Below are 17,822 nucleotides of genomic sequence, written 5' to 3'. Positions count from 1 at the left end.
ATTTCTGGAATCTGTATGCCAGGAAAGCCATTGACCAATGTTGTTCTTGCAGATATTGATAACAATAATAATACCATTCATTAAAGTTGTGCCATGCAGAAAATTCAGCCACCCTATTGGGTGAATGGGGGAATAATTAAAACATTATATTGGTGTTCTGAAATTGTGCTGACATTCTAGGATTAGGCTTTCCATGTGATCTACCAACTAAGATGGAACCACTGTGTCACTTTGTACATGGGCATGATAGCTAACAAGCTGTCTGTCTGCACAACTGTCCCCTTCCCTACTCCCTCTCGAGTACTATGGACATCTATCCTTCCAACAGACCTACCAGTCCTTTCCCTTCTGCCCCCCCCCCCCCCCTTTCACTAGCACAAGCTGGTGACAATGCACTCATCACCAATTCCAGCAGATTGCTGCTCCATCAGACAGAGTCACAGTTGGACTGCTGCACACTGAGAGAGTGACCAAGTCTATGTGAATTGTGCTTGTGTGAATGTGTGTGTGTGTTTTCTACTGCAGGAAAATAACTTTATCTGAAAGCTTTAATATTTAAGCAGTGTTTTTCATTGTGCCTATTTGCGACTCAACATCATCTCTGTATGTTAAGTAGCAATCTTTTCTTTCCTTGACATCATGGACTTTTTATTGTTAGATTAAACAGTGAAACTCCATGTAATTGAGGGAATAGCAACTATCTACTAATTTTATTATGTTCTTTTTAATTTGTGTTAGCACAAATATGGTTATAGCACTTTGCTAATAGAATGTGTAGAATTGGTTTGTGACTGTTGTCACCATTTAGAAATGTATAACTTCACTTGTTCCACAACCATGAAGGTTCCTCTTCTGATGGGGACTACAGAACATAATGACTGATGGAGTGATTGCACCTCTTCCCAACTAGCTTCACAATGCGGCAATAGTTTCACTGAACTCGGTGCTCTAAATTCACATCCAGTTGACACAGTTTCATTGGTTGTTGCTGAGGTTTGCCTAATCGTCCAAAAATCTAAGTGATGACACTTTTCCATCTTCAGTTCCTTATATAATTGAGCTCAGAAGATTGGAATGCCAGTCAGTAATTATTTGATTTAATCACATGTAGTTATGCCACAGTAACTGCTCAACACTTCGTAAGGCCAATGGGCATAGAGTTCTGCATAGTTATTATTTTGATCGAGGTGGATAATTTCATGGAAAATGAAGGTTTTATTATGTCTGTAACACTTCTTTTTTCTTTGTTTAGTGGCAGATTAATACAGCTGGCATAATGAAACCTTTACTGTATAGTTTTTGTATTTAAATCTGTCTGATTTTTTCTTTTTAACACTTCAGTGTAAATTGTACAAATCTTACATCTGTAAGCATGGAATGAATCTTTTATATATTTTTGTGCTAAGAATGGACTACCACAATAACCATATTGCCAACATAGTATAATGCTGCTCACCACTATTGCAGTTACATCCATAATATTGTGAGTGGTTTCCCCATTTGTTTTTCTATAGCCTATTATTTCCTGTCTTCCATCAGTGCAATAAGACATGCTCCTTTCATGTAGAGAAACTTGCTGTATCTTGAAATCAGTTTTGAGTTACTATTTCGCGTGTGTTAGGTCCATGTTTGCTTTATTTTTTGCTGGTCTATTTAACTAAAAAAAAGCAGTAATAAATATGCATATCAAGATTTTATTCACCATGCCTGCAAGACATCAAGAAACAATTTGTGTTTCCAGAATGAGATTTTCACTCTGCAGCAAAGTGTGTGCCGATTTGAAATTTCCTGGCAGATTAAAACTGTGTGCCGGACCGAGTCTCGAACTTGGGACCTTTGCCTTTCGCAAGCAAGTGCTCTACCAACTGAGCTACCCAAAGCATGACTCACGTCCCGTCCTCAAAGTCTTACTTCAGCCAGTACCTCGTCTCCAACCTTCCTAACTTTACAGAAGCTCTCTCGCGAACCTCGAAGAACTAGCACTCCTGAAAGAAAGGATATTGCGGAGACATGGCTTTGCCACAGCCTGGGGGATGTTTCCAGAATGAGATTTTCACTCTGCAGCAGAGTGTGCGCAATATCCTTTCTTTCAGGAGTGCTAGTTCTGCAAGGTTCACAGGAGAGCTTCTGTAAAGTTTGGAAGGTTGGAGACGAGGTACTGGCAGAAGTAAGGCTGTGAGGATGGGGCGTGGTTTGTGGTTGGGTAGCTCAGTTGGTAGAGCCCTGGCTCGCGAAAGGCAGAGGTCCAGAGTTGGAGTCTCAGTCCAGCACACAGTTTTAATCTGCCAGGAAGTTTCAACAATTTGTGTGTCTGATGTGTGGGTCTATTATCAAAGTGAGCACAAAACTTTATATGTAGAGGGAAAAGTAGTGAAGCAAAAAATCTGTGTGCCACAGGAAAATGTTATCACCAAATGTCGCATGTTATACATAGTTTTCCCGACACAGATTATTTGCATTCCAGTCCTAGAAAGAGGTGGAGTTTTGCCATTTTTGTGTATTTTATTGTGTTATACAATATGGGCTGTTCAGTATTTGTTCATATAAATTTTGTTTTTGTTAACAATGATATGCTACAACATTTGAATGACAGATTTCTTTGTTTTCTTCCCTGTCTAGCTGTATGGCCAAATGTCTGTTGGTGAGCTGCTAGATGTAAGGAAAAGCATACTTAATTTCTTTCAAGATCTTAAAATACGTGTTTCTGTGTTTATGAGACAGAAACTACAAAACAGTGATGGAAAATTTGTAATTGATCCATCAGGATTAGTACCACCAGGTGAGTACAGATATTACATAAATATAACTGAAGGCATCAGATAATAAATTACTTACTCTAGTAGACATATTTAAGAAACAGAAATATAACTTTTTTAATATTAGTTTAATGTAATTTTTTATTAGTGGCTGTTCATGTTTTGACACACCAGTCCAGGCACATCTTGTATTTAAGGAAATACTGACTGAATCAAGTGATTCAGTGTTTAAGACACTAGTCTTGAATTCAAGATGAATCAGATTCAAATCACTGACTCACAATTCTGATTTGGGTGTTTCATGGTTTCGCTGCATCACTCGAGAGCTGGTTACATAAATTTCCTTCACCATTATTGTTCAGTGAAAGCTTCTGCTGTGTCTGTAGAGATATTTTCATTAGGGTCTTGAACGTAAGTACATTTAATTTTCCTCCCAAAGAAATATCAGTGTGCTGCAGTCTTCACACATCATAGGTGCAGGCAGTTATCATAATTGAGCATGTGATTATATGCCACTGAATTTATATCAAAGAGATAAACAAGGAAGAAAAAATCAAATTAAAAACTATGGTTAATGGGGTTGCAGAAACCACTAGGAATTCCAGTGGCATGTAAAGAGCATGAAGGAGTAGGGGGAAAACATAGCTGCAACTAATACCCAAGGATACAGTACTTCCAAAAGATGGGAAAGAATGAGAGAAGCATTTTATTTTTAGGAAATATAGCCAAAAATGTTGTGTGGGACTGACATATGAGCTATTCTCTTTATTTTGTGTTGTCAATATCCTAGTTATCTAAGTCCCTTATTCTACATTTTCTACCAATTTTTTATTTCTTGAGATTTCCTTCTGACAGCATGTTGTCAGTCTTGTTTTGCTTCGTTTGGTCCTCTCTTTATGTGACTATTTCTTTTTCACTACTCTAGTGAGAATTTATTGACTTTGAATGTCTATATTTCCAAATTATTGGTTATGCCAGTGAAGTGGACGGCTGTTATGACCAAATCAGCAAAACATCATCATAAGGAGGGTGTCACAAGACATCTAAGTAACTAGGCACTCTGGCACAAGAACTTGTATTCAACAAGCTGACATCATGGAAGTCATTGCCCAGGGCTTCTGAAAGGAATAGATCCATCACCATTACAATAATGCAAGGATTGTGAAATTGATGATGTAATGGGAAAAGTCAAGCAATGATGTCAGTGGTTGACCCTCACTCCTTGACTTGGAGGGCAAAATTGCCAGCTGCTCTAATAACTTATGAGAATGCAGCTGGGTGCTATTCCTACTTGCTACAGCAACTGTACAAGGGAATTTGAAACCTCAGTTTTCAGAGAAAGTCTGGTAAGATAAGATACACACTCTCTCTCTCTCTCCTCTCTCCTCTCCCTGTGTGTGTGTGTGTGTGTGTGTGTGTGTGTGTGTGTGTGTGTGTAAACCCTGGCAACCACAGACTGAAGATAACCAACATCAGAAGTTATTGATAGTGCATTTAATAATCTATGGGTGAGGGAGCATTAACTCTTCCCCTCTGTTTTATGACAAGGGAGGGAGCAGGATTCCATGTGGAATTTAAAGAAAAACTGCCATTTTCATTTATAAGATTACTTGCTAATTTAATTTCAACAGCTTTCTTAATAATACTGTCCCAATAGTTGAAAGTGCATGCCAGAATGTCCTTGTTGTTATATTCCATAGGATAACCAGTACCAAGACAATGTTGTACAGCGGCCAACTGTTGTAAGGAATATGTTAGACACCCACCTTCTGCACTCTAAGATCATCCTTTATGGAACCTAAATGGACCTTGATATTAGATGGTGGTCATAGATTTTGGAGCCACCATGATCGTAGATTTCTCTGCCACATCAGTATTATCATCACTCTCTCAGTGCACAGTTGGTCGATAGCACAACTACATCTGATCTGTCTTTCACTATAGCCATTGTGACAAGAGGTGACTTTGAGATGGGCCAACTCAGCTGGGTCCGGAATGACATGGGCCCATCATGTTGAACCTGCAGATACAAGTCAGTGTGAGGAGTATTCCTATAAACAGCATGTTCCAATGTACCATCAGCCCACCTCTTGACCAACACATCAAGGAAGAGAAGACAGACATATTTTTGTAACTCTGTAATGAAACAAATATTCGGGTGGATTAAATTTAGTTGTTCTAAAAAGTCATTCAGATACTCTGTGCCATGAGGCCAAACAACAAAAGTATCATCCATGTATCTTAAAAAAACATGCAGGTTTCAAAGCTGCTGACTCCAAGGCACATTCCTTGAAGCCATCCATGCATGAATTGGCAATAGTCTGTGACAATGGGTTTCCATCACAACTCTGTTTGTCTGCTCATAGTACTGGTCATTAAATAAAAAGAAAGTGGAAGTCAACATATGTTGAAATAGATTAATTTATTCAGCACTGAACCTAACCTCGATCAGCCGTAACAAACCAGACAGAGGAATACAAGTGAAGAGAGAGACCACATCAAAACTTACTAGAATATCGGAATCACTCAAATGCATTTCCTGTAATTGACATAATAAATCTGTGTGTGTGTGTGTGTGTGTGTGTGTGTGTGTGTGTGTGTTTTCTCTTTCAGGAGTTTCTTTGAGAGTCATTTTAAATTCCCTTACACAGTGCTTATTTGCTGCAGTTATGCCTTGAAAATGACAGGGTGCGGTCCTGCCAAAATATTGGGGGTTGTTGAAGACGTTTTCCCTGAAATATCTCAATTTTTGCCATTTAACTGCCATGTTTTGCGTTGTGTAACATCTTGTTCACTTTAGGCAAGGTGAAAATTACTCTGGCTACCTCAGTGATAGTGTCAGTATTAATGAATTTTTTTTTTTTTTTTGTTATGTCATAACATAACTAAAATGTATAACTCAGTGAAAGAGCAAGCCTCAGATTGAAAATACCTAATGACAGCACTTCTTGTACCCATGGAATGAATGATGGAGCTTTGCATCCTCAAGATTATCCAAGTAATGGAAGAAGAACCACTGATAAAGGACAGAAAACTAGAAATGAACAAAAAGATAAAAACATGTTCGGAGTGAGAACATTAAATGTAGTAACCTAGACAGGAAAGAGTGAATAGATTGTAGACAGGATGGTGAGGAGAAAGATTTATATCCTTGGATGGAGTGAGACCAAATGGAAGGGAAAGAACTCAAAACTGCTGAGAGGTGGGTACAAATTAAACTGGCTTGGTCACAATAAAGTGGCAAAGAATGGAATGGGCCTTGTGTTTCACAAAGTCATTGACTCCCATGACAGATGTAAATTTTATAAGTGAAAGGATAATTACAGAGTGCACATGGGGAAGAATAGTTTCACTATACCTCACGTTTAGGTGCCTTAGTGAGGGTGCAGTGACAATGAAAAAGTGAAGTTCCTTGAAGAACTGGAAGACCAAGTAATTGAAGATAAAATAATGGTAAGTGGGGATTTGAATGCACAAATCAGCATTGATAGAAATGGATATGGGGAAGTGATGGGACCTTTTGGATATGGAAAAAGAAATGTTGAAGGTTTAGAAATTCTGAATCTGTGCACAAGGAATAAGCTTCTAATAAAGAATAGTTGGGGAAGTTCGGGTCAGTTACACCAAACAACACTCCCATTTTGCAGTAGTTTGTTTATTCACCTAAACACATCAAAGGCTTACAAAGAACTGACATGGCGGAACTGCACAAAGATAATGTTTAGCTTAGTTCAAAGACGTTACTCAGATCGATGCTGGTATCGACCTCATTGGCGCCACATAGTCCCCCTCCCCTCCCCTGCAGTACAAAGTACTCTTGAGAGGCCGGGGGTGGTGGGTGGGGAGGGGTGACTATGGCGTCGGCAGGGGTGGTCTTCAGGAGCCGGACCACAGTCAGCTCGACAGTGTCGTCGGGGTAGCTGTGTGGGTAGATGTCGTGAAGGAAGGTTTGGCCACCGAACCTGGAAGTCGTTGAAGCGAGCCGGGCATCATACTGGATGTGCTGGTCATGCGGCGACAGGTAGACCAGCCATTTGTGGGAGGAACGGAGTGACCACGACGATGTCTCCGGTGGGCGTGGCAAACACACGAAGCATGTCCAGGTCGACATCGGACAAGAGGGGAACACATTTCACCAGGTGGCAGGGAATGGCGAAGGTTGTGTCTTGAGCACGACGAACAGTGTATGATCACATAGTATTATTAAGATGTCATGGATTATGTCCAGGGGGACAGGCACAAACACCTCGAGCGAGGACACGTTCTAGATGAGAGGGCGTGTGAAACCTCGACAGGGTGAGGCAGGAAATGGGGGAGAGGTCGAAGGGACCGGCGAAGGGCCCGGCGGCGAGGGCATGACCATAGGTAAGCTCGACGTGGGGAGCATGTGGTCACTCGACGAAGTGCGTGAGACCAGAGTAGGGGGCGAGGTCGGAGGAATATAGGTAGTGCGTTTGCATTGCCTGCAGAAAGTTCATTGCCAGTGGTGGTGGCCGAGGTTCGGTGGCCACAGCAGGTTCGGTTGCAGGAGGAGGCATGACCGCAGGAAGAGCCGGTGACGTCCCAGTTGCTTGTTTACCGCTTCCCGGAGCGAGCAGAACGGTCGGCCCCGGCCACGTCCATCCGCAGGGCGATGAGCCTGAACCTGAGACTTGTCAGGTAGGCAGTGGCTGGCGAAGTGGAGCAGTGATGCATTGTGTAGGTTGTCAGCAATTGTCATTCTTTGCTCGACAGTTTCAGGAGGCCTTTGAGCCAGAGCAAAGTGGATGTGAGGAGAGCTGTGTCAGAGAATAGATCGGCACTGACCAGGGCACGTAGCCATCTCTAGAGATGGGAAGGTTTGTCATTGCCTAGTTGCTCGACGTGGATCACTTGCCATATTGCTGCCTCAGTTGAGTGCGCAAGCCGATGTAGATCTGTCTCAAGCCGATGTAGATTTGTCTCTTTGGCTAGGGTGTACTGGGTAGATGAGTCCAGGGCGTTGACCAGGTCAGCAATCAAGTCCTCCTGGTCGTGCAGGTGGGTGATGAGGCACAGAACCTGGTTGACTCGTCGAGTTTGTAATGGTCGAACACTTCGTCCGCAATTTTGAAACAGGTTGTAGTTACGTTGGGATTAAACAGCTGCAGCGTCTGTAAGTGTTGTAGAATGCTCGGAAGAACAGGTTGAGTTGAGTTCGTCGGGGCACTGCCTGAAACAACCTGTTGTTGCTGTAGTATTCCAGGAGTGTGTGACTCCAGGGGATGTGGCAATGACAGCTGTTTGGGAGGCAGTGGGAAGGTGACACAGTGTGGTTGAGCGCGATCTGTCCCAACGCAGAAGGCTGGTGCGGGTGAGACACCATAATGTGTTGATTGCGGTTGCAGATGCTCAACACATTACGGGTGTGTTCGGAATGACGCATCGCGGAACACCGACATGGATGAGGCACCGAGATGTGCCGAGAATGGTACGGAAGCTCGACTGGGGCCGGCGCATGGGCGACAGGTGAGAAAAAGTTCAAAGTTTGAGAATGCGTGTTAGTCTGCGGAAAGCTTGACATATGATCAGAGCCGGGGCCACCTGTGTTGCAGGAAGGCTGTGGAGGTGCGGGCTGTCCAGAAGCACAGTGTGGGAAATGATGTTGAACGTGGGACGGAATGTATGATAGTTTACTGTTCATAGTCACTCCACTCAAATCGGTGTCGTGGCACAAAACACTGAGGTGGAGGTGAGGCTCAGATAACAAGTTATTGTTCCTGTTGCAGGCCGAGGTATCGAAGTAGGAAGGCAAGTGCTGATGCTGAACCGAGGTAGGCGCAGGTGTGGTCGGATGCTGAGTAGGTTGACCTGTGAACGAAGCAGTTCTGGCCACTTGGCAGGTATCTATGTGGTAGTGCACGGATTGTGGTGTGGCAAATCGTTGTCCTGGTGGTGGTAGGTTGGCCAACGAAGCATTTGCAGAAATCGACATTGGTCCCGCACTGCACAGAGATCCGTAAGAGGTAACTGCACATATGGTGGGAACAAAAGCATTTGATAGCTGAAGTCGTGCACACTCCTGACCTCACTTATTGTTGCAGGCTTGAAAACGTCCGGCGAAATCGACATAATCATCGAGTGAGAGGCATTGTGTTGCAGTCCTGGCGGGTGAACATCGCCCGCAACACAATGCGTGTTGATCACAAAATCCGGTGTTTGGCGTTGGACCGAAGTCATTGTTCAAATGCTGTGTCGATGTAATACACCCAAAAATAACCAATGTGGAGGTCGCGGACAAAGTAAAATGGCGAAAACGGAAGACGTTACAACTCGGGGTCACCAGTAAGGGGGAAGTTCGGTTCAGTTACGCCAAACACCACTTCCATTTTGCCGTAGTTCGTTTATTCACCTAAGGCTTACAAAGAACTGACATGGTAGAACTGCACAAAGATAATGTTTAGCTTAGTTAAAAGACGGTACTCAGATCGATGCTGGTGTCGACCTCATCGACGCCACACATTCTTCAAGGAACGAGATAGTCATAAGATTAGTAGTATGGCTGGGATGGGAAATCTAAGACAGTTATCGGCTATGCTGAGCATAAGGTGGTGATACTGGAACAGGAATATCGATAGAAGAAACTCCATGTGAAGATAATATTGAAAGAAGAAAATAAAGAGTTGAAAAATATTCACCAAGTAACTAGAACAACACAGCACGAGGAACCAAAAACTATTACATAGGTTGTTGAAAAGTAAAAGATCTGACAGAAAATATATAAAAGTGAGTGAAACAGATGATGGGAATATTATCAGGGACAAAGAAGCCATCAGGGAAGCAATGAAAAATTATTTTGAAATCTTACTGAATGGATAAAATGAACAAGAAAGTGACACTGAAGTCATTGAAGCATAGGAAGAACAGCATCCGATGGGGTGACAGTGGATATGATGATTAAGGCAGCTGGAATCCAAAGAATACAATGGTTATGCCAGATGCTGGGGTTGATATGGTAAAAGAACAAAGTGCTGAATGATTGGGAAAATGGAATTATAGTACCATATTTTAAGAAAGGAAATAGAAAGACATGCACAACTACTGAGGAATCACAATGCTATCACATTGCCTTAAGGTAATGGAAAATATCATAGAAATAGACTGAGAAAAATCCTAGAACATCAGTTTGAGGGACAACAGAACAGATTCAGAAATAACAGGGGAATTAGACTTCATGTTTTTCCTCTGTCAGTTAATGGAAAAATATTGGGAAAAAGGAAATGAGCTGATATAGTGTTCCTGGATTTGGAATAAGCATACGGCATTGTACCAAGGGCTAAAATATGGAAATGTTTGAGAAAACATAATGTCCCTCCTTCATTAATTTAAAAGTTCAGATACTGTATGAAAGTTGCAAAAGCAGTGTTTGCTACTCTTGGACACAATCATGAAATAAAAAAAGGAAGATCTCAAAATGAGCTCCACCATAAGCTGTTGACACACTTGTTTTAATATACATTTACACTCTGCAAACCACCATGAGGTGCATGACAGAAGGTGTGTCCCATTGTAGCAGTTATTAGGGTTTCTTCCTATTCTATTTACATATGGAGTGAAGGAAGAATGAGTGTTTGAATGCCTCTGTATGTGCAGTAATTACTGTAATCTTGTCCTTACAATCCCTGTGTGAGTGATACATAGGTAGTTATAGAATATCCCTAGAGTAATTATTTAAAGCCAGTTCTTGAAACTTTGTTAATAGGCTTTTTCGGTATAGTTTACGTCTTTCTTCAAGAGCCCGCCATTTCAGTTCCTTCAGTATCTCTGTGACACTCTCCCATGGATTAAACAAACCTGTGACTGTTCGTGGTGCCCCTCTCTATATACTTTCAGTATCCTCTGCTAGTCCTATCTGGTATGGGTTCAGCACACTTGAGCAATATTCTAGGAAGGGCTGCACAAGCGATTGGTAAGCAATCTCTTTTGTAGACTGATTGCACTTCCCCAATATTCTACCAATAAGCCGAAGTCTACCACCTGCTTTACCCATGACCGAACCTATGTGATCATTCCATTTCATATCCCTACAGCGTTACACCCAGGTATGTGTATGACTTAGGCGATTCCAACAATATTATAGTCATACAGTCATAAAGTTATCGTGATATTGCTCAGTGAACATGTATTTAATCTGCCAGGAAGTTTCAAGTATGTTGTTGTTTCAACATACTTTTAGATGCAGTCAACTTTCTCTTATTCCTCTGTTCGCTGTGTAGCTTGTTTTCTTCTGTCAATATTTCAAAATATACAAAACATTTTCCTCTTATATGCAGGGTGTGATATTCCTGGTGAGATACGTTCATATGATGAAACTGGTGAAATAAAGGATGTAACAAAATTTGATGGTTGTGGAGATTACCAAGGCACCAGGCAATTGGGATCATTTGATATTCATGGCAATAGGAATACAGATTTGGGCTGTAATATGTAAGTATTCTTTGCCCCCTATCATAAATTGTTGACTATATTAATGTTCTGCTATGATCTCTTATCTGAATTCAATAAACTTCTCATTTATGTATAATTTTTATGTTCAAAAATTTATTTCTGAACAAATTTTCACATACAGAATGTGGTGCAGTTTTCCTTACTGCCGTCATTATTCTTGCAAAAATGTAGTTAATACTGCAGAAATCTGCTAAGATGGCAGTATACAACTTGAAGAGGTCGCGTAAATATATCCTCCCAAAAGTTAACAGTTTAAGACTCACCACTACTGAATAATCTAGTTTTAAATTGTATGATGGGATTTCAAAAAATTAGTTACACATTATCATGGCAGGCCGAGTACAGTCCCCTTCAGAGTAGTTCCCTTCAGCAGTTATACACCAGCGGAGTTGTTGTTCCCAGTCTTGGTAGCAGTGCTGAAGGACTTCAATTGGTATGTTCTTTAACCAGTCAGTTACGTTATTTTGAATGTTATTCAGAGTCCGGAGTTTTCAAAGATCCCAGTCAGGGATTCCCCAAGTTCAACACAAAATGTGATGGCATAATGTTACTCCTAATTCCATTGTTCCATTTTTATAACACACAAAAAAAAACACAGTTTCACTGACGGTACTCTCAAAAACCACATGATAACTGTATGAAGCTGAAACTTGGACTCAGCATTTGGAAGGATGAACACACCGATCTACACAAGCAGAATAACACAGCAGTGCCAGGTTGCTCACAGTGTTGTCAGTCTCATTCCTTGTACATTCAGTGATGCGCTACACTTGAAAGAGGCATGGATACATTAACCATACATTAGACAAAGATACATTAACTCTGTAAACAACTGTCAGAATGTTCTACCAATAGTTCAATCACCTGATGATAGAAATTCACAACTTAGTCAGAGTTCCATCCATGAACCACTGTGAGGATCCTCATCATTGGAAAATCTCTCTCCTCCCAGATGGTTTTTCAGCTTGCCAAAAAGTGGAAATCTGATGATGCAAGATCTATACTTCCCAATAAGCATCAACATCTGTGCAGTCTCAGCCAAATTGTTACTGTTTCGCTTCAGCTGGATGTGACCTTGCGTTTGGTCCATATACCACCAGATATTCATGGTGAATCTTTTCGCAATTTAGACTGTTGCCCACAAGAATTGTACAACACCGCTTACTTCAAGTTTGGAGTATGTTTTCAAGTGCTGCATCATTTGAGTCACATGCTTTGATACATCTGTTGTCTGTATCACAGCAGAACTGTCTCTGCAGGAAATGTACTCTCTTCCGACAATGTGCCACTCTGATTGTGGAATGACCTTAGCATGGGAAGATGTGTGTAAGTTACCTATCTGACATCGTTTCCCAAAATTTTTGAGAAAGTGATATATTCTAGAATAGTATCTTACTTGAGTAATAATCAGTGTGGATTTCATATGAGTTGTTCTACTGAGAATGACATTTACATGTTCACTCACCAAACTTTACAAGCATTAAATAATAAAATAGTGCCAGTTGTATTTTTTGCAACCTGGTCGAAGGCATTTAACTGTGTGAATCACTATATTCTCGTAGACAAATTAAAGTTATGTGGGATTGACGGTATAGCTTACCAGTGGACTAACGTCATACCTAAGCAAAAAAATGCGGAAAATTGTACTTATTAATTCAGGCAATGTAGTGTGGGGACTTTATTCTGACTGGGGAGAAATCATGCTCAATCTTAGGCGCGCTGTTGTTCCTCATATAAATAAATGATCTTCTGTCTTTTATACTACAAGCAGAATTAGTTTATTAAATGAAACAACAAGTTCACTGTTAGTTTCTTTGCAAATGACACCAATATTGTAATCAGTCCAAGCATACAGACAGAAACAGAAGAAATGGTAAATAAAGTTCTTAAAAGTATCATTGACTGGTTTTTGAGCATGTAGCAAATTTTTAAAAATTATGTTGTGATGTGTGTGCAAAATGACTTGTTCAACATCATTATAATTGATCATACAAATGATCCATGGAACATGAAGCTAATTAACTAATTTTCTGAAGTCTCTACATACAACACACTATATGTATTTCTTTAGGGCTGGAGAATGTGGGATGCTTTATGTCAAGGTAATCAGCATTCTGTTTTTGCATGAACACTGTCAGTGATTTGAGGGCAGAGTAGATACTATTAGACAACAAACAAACTTTTTCATGTGCTTTGATGATCAACTTACACCATGTTGGAAAACAAAAGAAATATTTTTTTAAATAGATTTTCCATTTTACCACCAACACCTGACACACATTTGTCTTTCCTGCAAGCGGTGCTCGTGATCCAGACAAATGGCTGAAAGAAAATGAACAATGACATCTGGACAGTTCATAAGTGCCATACATAACATTACAGTAATACTTGTTCTGTAGATCATGAATACAACATTTCATAATGATGTGGATCATGTCAGTTTAACATAAGTTTTCTTTACACAATATAATTAATTAATTTTTTTTACAGTTACTACTTCATATTGGAAATTCATCTATTGAGCAGAAGGAGTTGCCATTCAGAAATTATTTTAATTTGTTTCTGAAGGCTGGTTGGCTATCTGTCAGACTTTTAATGCTATTTTACAAATGACCAAAGATTTTTGTGGCAGCATAATTCGCCTCTTTCTGTGCCAAAATCAGATTTAACCCAGAATAGTGAAGATCATTCTTCCTTTTAGTGTTGGAGCTAAGCACTTCACTACTATTTTTGAATTGGGATGTGTTGTTAATAACAAATTTCACAAGTGAATATTTGTATTGTGAAGGTACTGTGAATATGCAGAGTTCCTTTTAATAAATGTCTGCAAGGTGACCTTGGGTGGGCTCTAGTTAATATTCTGATTACACGTTTTTGTGCAATGAATACTTTTTTTCCATAATGTTGAATGACCCCAAAGTATGATGCCACATGAAAGCAATGAATGAAAGTAGGCATAGTAGGTTTTTTACTGGTGTGTTATCAAAAAAATTTGCAATAACCCTAATAACATAAGTAGCTGAACCTAACCGCTACAGCAGATCATCAGTGTGTTTGTTCCAATTCAATTTCTCATCGATGCACACACCCAGAAATTTTGAAAATTCTGCCTTAGCAACAGACTTTGTTTCAAAGTCTGTGTGTATTGGTTTTTTTTTGCCATTTACTGTACAGAATTGTATATACTGTGTTTTCTCAAAATTTAGTCAGAATCCATTTGCAGAGAACCATTTAATAATTTTCTGAAAGACTTTATTTACAATTTCCTCAGCTCATTCTTGTTTGTTGAGACAATCTCCATTCCTTCCGAACTGACTATGCAAATGTAGACGAGATGTGGCTCAAATTCAAAGATATAGTAGCAACAGCAATTGAGAGATTCATACCTCATCAATTGGTGAGAGATGGAACTGATCCCCCGTGGTACACAAAACAGGTCCGAACGCTGTTGCAGAGGCAACTGAAAAAGCATGCGAAGTTCAGAAGAACGCGAAATCCCAAAGATTGGCTAAAATTTACAGACGTGCGAAATTTGGCACAGACTTTAATGTGAGATGCCTTTAATAGGTTCCACAACGTAACAATGTCTCAAAATTTGGTAGAAAATCTGAAGAAATTCTGGTCGTATGTAATTTACACAAGCGGCAAGACGCAGTCAATACCTTCACTGCGCAGTGCCGATGGTACTGTTACCAACAACTGTGCCGCTAAAGCGGAGCTATTGAATGCAGTTTTCAGAAATTCCTTCACCAGGGAAGACGAATGGAATATTCCAGAATTTGAAACACGAACAGCTGCTAGCAATAGTTTCTTAGAAGTAGATACCTTCGGGGGTTGCGAAGCAACTCAAATCACTTGATACGGGCAAGTCTTCAGGTCCATATTGTATACCGATTAGGTTCCTTTCAGATTACGCTGATACAATAGCTCCCTACTTAGCAATCATATACAACCGCTTGCTCAGCGATAGATCTGTACCTACAGATTGGAAAATTGCACAGGTCGCACCAGTGTTTAAGAAGGGTAGTAGGAGTAATCCATTGAACTACAGACCTATATCATTGACGTCAGTTTGTCGTAGAGTTTTGGAGCAGATACTGTATTCAAACATTATGAATCATCTCGAAGGGAACGATCTATTGAAACGTAATCAGCATGGTTTCAGAAAACATCGTTCTTGTGCAATGCAGCTAGCTCTTTATTCGCACGAAGTAATGGCTGCTATCGACAGGGGATCTCAAGTTGATTCCGTATTTCTAGATTTCCGGAAAGGTTTTGACACCATTCCTCACAAGCTACTTCTAATCAAGCTGTGGGCCTATGGGGTATCATCTCAGTTGTGCGACTGGATTCGTGATTTCCTGTCAGGAAGGTCGCAGTTTGTAGTAATAGACGGCAAATCGAGTGATATCAGGTGTTCCCCAGGGAAGCGTCCTGGGACCTCTGCTGTTCCTGATCTATATAAATGACCTGGGTGACAATCTGAGCAGTTCTCTTAGGTTGTTTGCAGATGATGCTGTAATTTACCATCTAGTAAGGTCATCCGAAGACCAGTATAAGTTGCAAAGCGCCAGTCACCAACTTTCTCTTCTGAATGCGAAAATATTTTGTTGAGCCCAACCTACATAGGTAGGAATGATCATCAAAATAAAATAAGAGAAATCAGATCTTGGACAGAAAGGTTTAGGTGTTCGTTTTTCTCGCGCGCTGTTCGGGAGTGGAATGGTAGAGAGATAGTATTATTGTGGTTCGATGAACCCTCTGCCAAGCACTTAAATGTGATTTGCAGAGTAGTCATGTAGATGTAGATGTAGATATAGATTACTATACTTATATCATCAGCAGAAAGAACTAGCTTTGCATCTTCATGAAAATACAGTGGCAAGTCATTAATATTAGTGTCACCATTCTTGAGACTTCCCCAGTGAGAGAACTCTGCAGATTTTTGCAGACTATGTGTACTGTTAATTTCTTCCTTCTGCATTCTTCCAGTTAAATATGAATTAGACAATTTGTGCACTGTCCCATTCATACTACAATATTTAAACTTATCTAGAAGAATTTCATGATTCACACTGTCAAAAGCCTCTGATTGATCAGAAAATATCCCAGTGGGTGATATAAGATAATGAAAGGTAATAATGTCAGATCTTCATTCCACTGTATCAAACACTTTATTTTCATATTCTGTTCATGCACAACTGATTTCAAGACTATATAGTCTCATCAGGTACAAAAATGAAACAGCCAAAATAAGTTCTTATGGATGACGAACACACAAAGGACTTCATGAAAATAGTATCTGCTTCTTTCAGAACAGATTTGATGGATTATGTGTAAGGAATCAGATTTTCCTCATGATTGTCTTCTTATTTTAGTTATTGATACATTCAAGTAGTTGTGGCAAAAAGCAAGGAAACTGCATTGTTTTCTGCACATCGAAAACTTTGATTGACAAAATTATGTGCTACTTGAAGTGACACTGATATTTGTTATTTTAGAGAGCATTTCATTTTCCCCAGCAACAAGTATTACTAAGTTTTGAACTTTTCATTAATATTACCACGTCCAACAATCAGGGTTGAACATTAAACCAAAAATACACTTTTTGATTTCTCAAGTATTCATGGCATGGTTGATTAATGGTGTGCTCCCAGATGTTCTGCAGAGTTGTCGTTTCCATTTTATGCACAAAATTTTGATGATCGAGCCAGCCATCATCTTCAGGTGCTATGAGTTCTGCTGTTATGTGTATCCACTGCTGGACTCCAATTAACCATGAGCTGTTGTTAGTCCCGTGCCTTTATTAATAGCTCAGTTCAATTCCCGACATCCATTATGTCCTTTGATGCTCTTTCGTTTTTCAGAGCTCACACTGATATTCAGTGAATTGCAAATTCTCCCAGTGTTTTTTCCTAACCCTGATGGATGTGGTGGCCAGCAAGATCTTAATAAACTGAGTACCAGATCTCATTGTTTTTCATTTCATGATTATATTCAAGCTAGTGCTCAGTGACAGCTGATTGGCTTCGTTGGTTTAGTCAGGTGTGTCCCTGATACTGTTCGTCTTGGTTTGAGGGGGTGAAATACATTGAGTGCCATGTTTCTGCAGGAGTCTACTGATCTTTCTGGATATTGGACCAGTATAAGGCATATAAGTGATTGCTGGCTTCTCTTCCTCAGTCTCAACCTCTTCCTCAGGTGTTCTTGATTTTGTGTGCATTGTGCATTCAGTTTGATAATCTGAGTACCATTTCTTCAAAACATTATTTGTAGGTGTTGTAATTCTTCAGTTAGGTCCTTGTCTGAAAGTGTTAGACCTCTATGCACCAAGGTCACTGGTACCAAATTTTTTGGGACACATGGTGATGGCTCAAGGCATGGAGATAGAGATCAGCATGCTTTGGTTCGCAAAGACTCTTTCCTTCTCATCCCGTGTGGTAAGTCTCCCCTGACCCACAGTTCTGGGTGACTTTCCCACAATCCACCTCAATTCCTAGACCTCTTCTGTATTTTTCCTTCACCCTTCTTCCTTCCCCTTCAACCCTTCTGCCTGAAGAAGAAGCCTCTGGCTCTGAGAGCTTGCCAATCACCACAGTC

At 40.3% G+C, this 17,822-nt stretch overlaps 1 protein-coding gene across 5 annotated transcripts in view; it reads left to right on the top strand.

Annotated features, from left to right (window-relative positions):
* Positions 1 to 17,822, top strand: part of LOC126335270 (protein OSCP1) — a 48,350-nt gene that overhangs the window by 9,613 nt on the left and 20,915 nt on the right. For all 5 annotated transcript variants that reach the window (XM_049998324.1, XM_049998325.1, XM_049998326.1 and 2 more), the window contains exons 3-4: positions 2,620 to 2,779; positions 11,048 to 11,201. In XM_049998324.1, coding sequence (XP_049854281.1) covers positions 2,620 to 2,779; positions 11,048 to 11,201 — 314 coding nt within the window. The remainder of the gene's footprint in view (positions 1 to 2,619; positions 2,780 to 11,047; positions 11,202 to 17,822) is intronic.

Source organism: Schistocerca gregaria, chromosome 2, assembly GCF_023897955.1.
Source record: "Schistocerca gregaria isolate iqSchGreg1 chromosome 2, iqSchGreg1.2, whole genome shotgun sequence".
NCBI classification, from domain to species: domain Eukaryota; kingdom Metazoa; phylum Arthropoda; class Insecta; order Orthoptera; family Acrididae; genus Schistocerca; species Schistocerca gregaria.
This window is presented reverse-complemented; position numbering and strand designations above follow the sequence as displayed.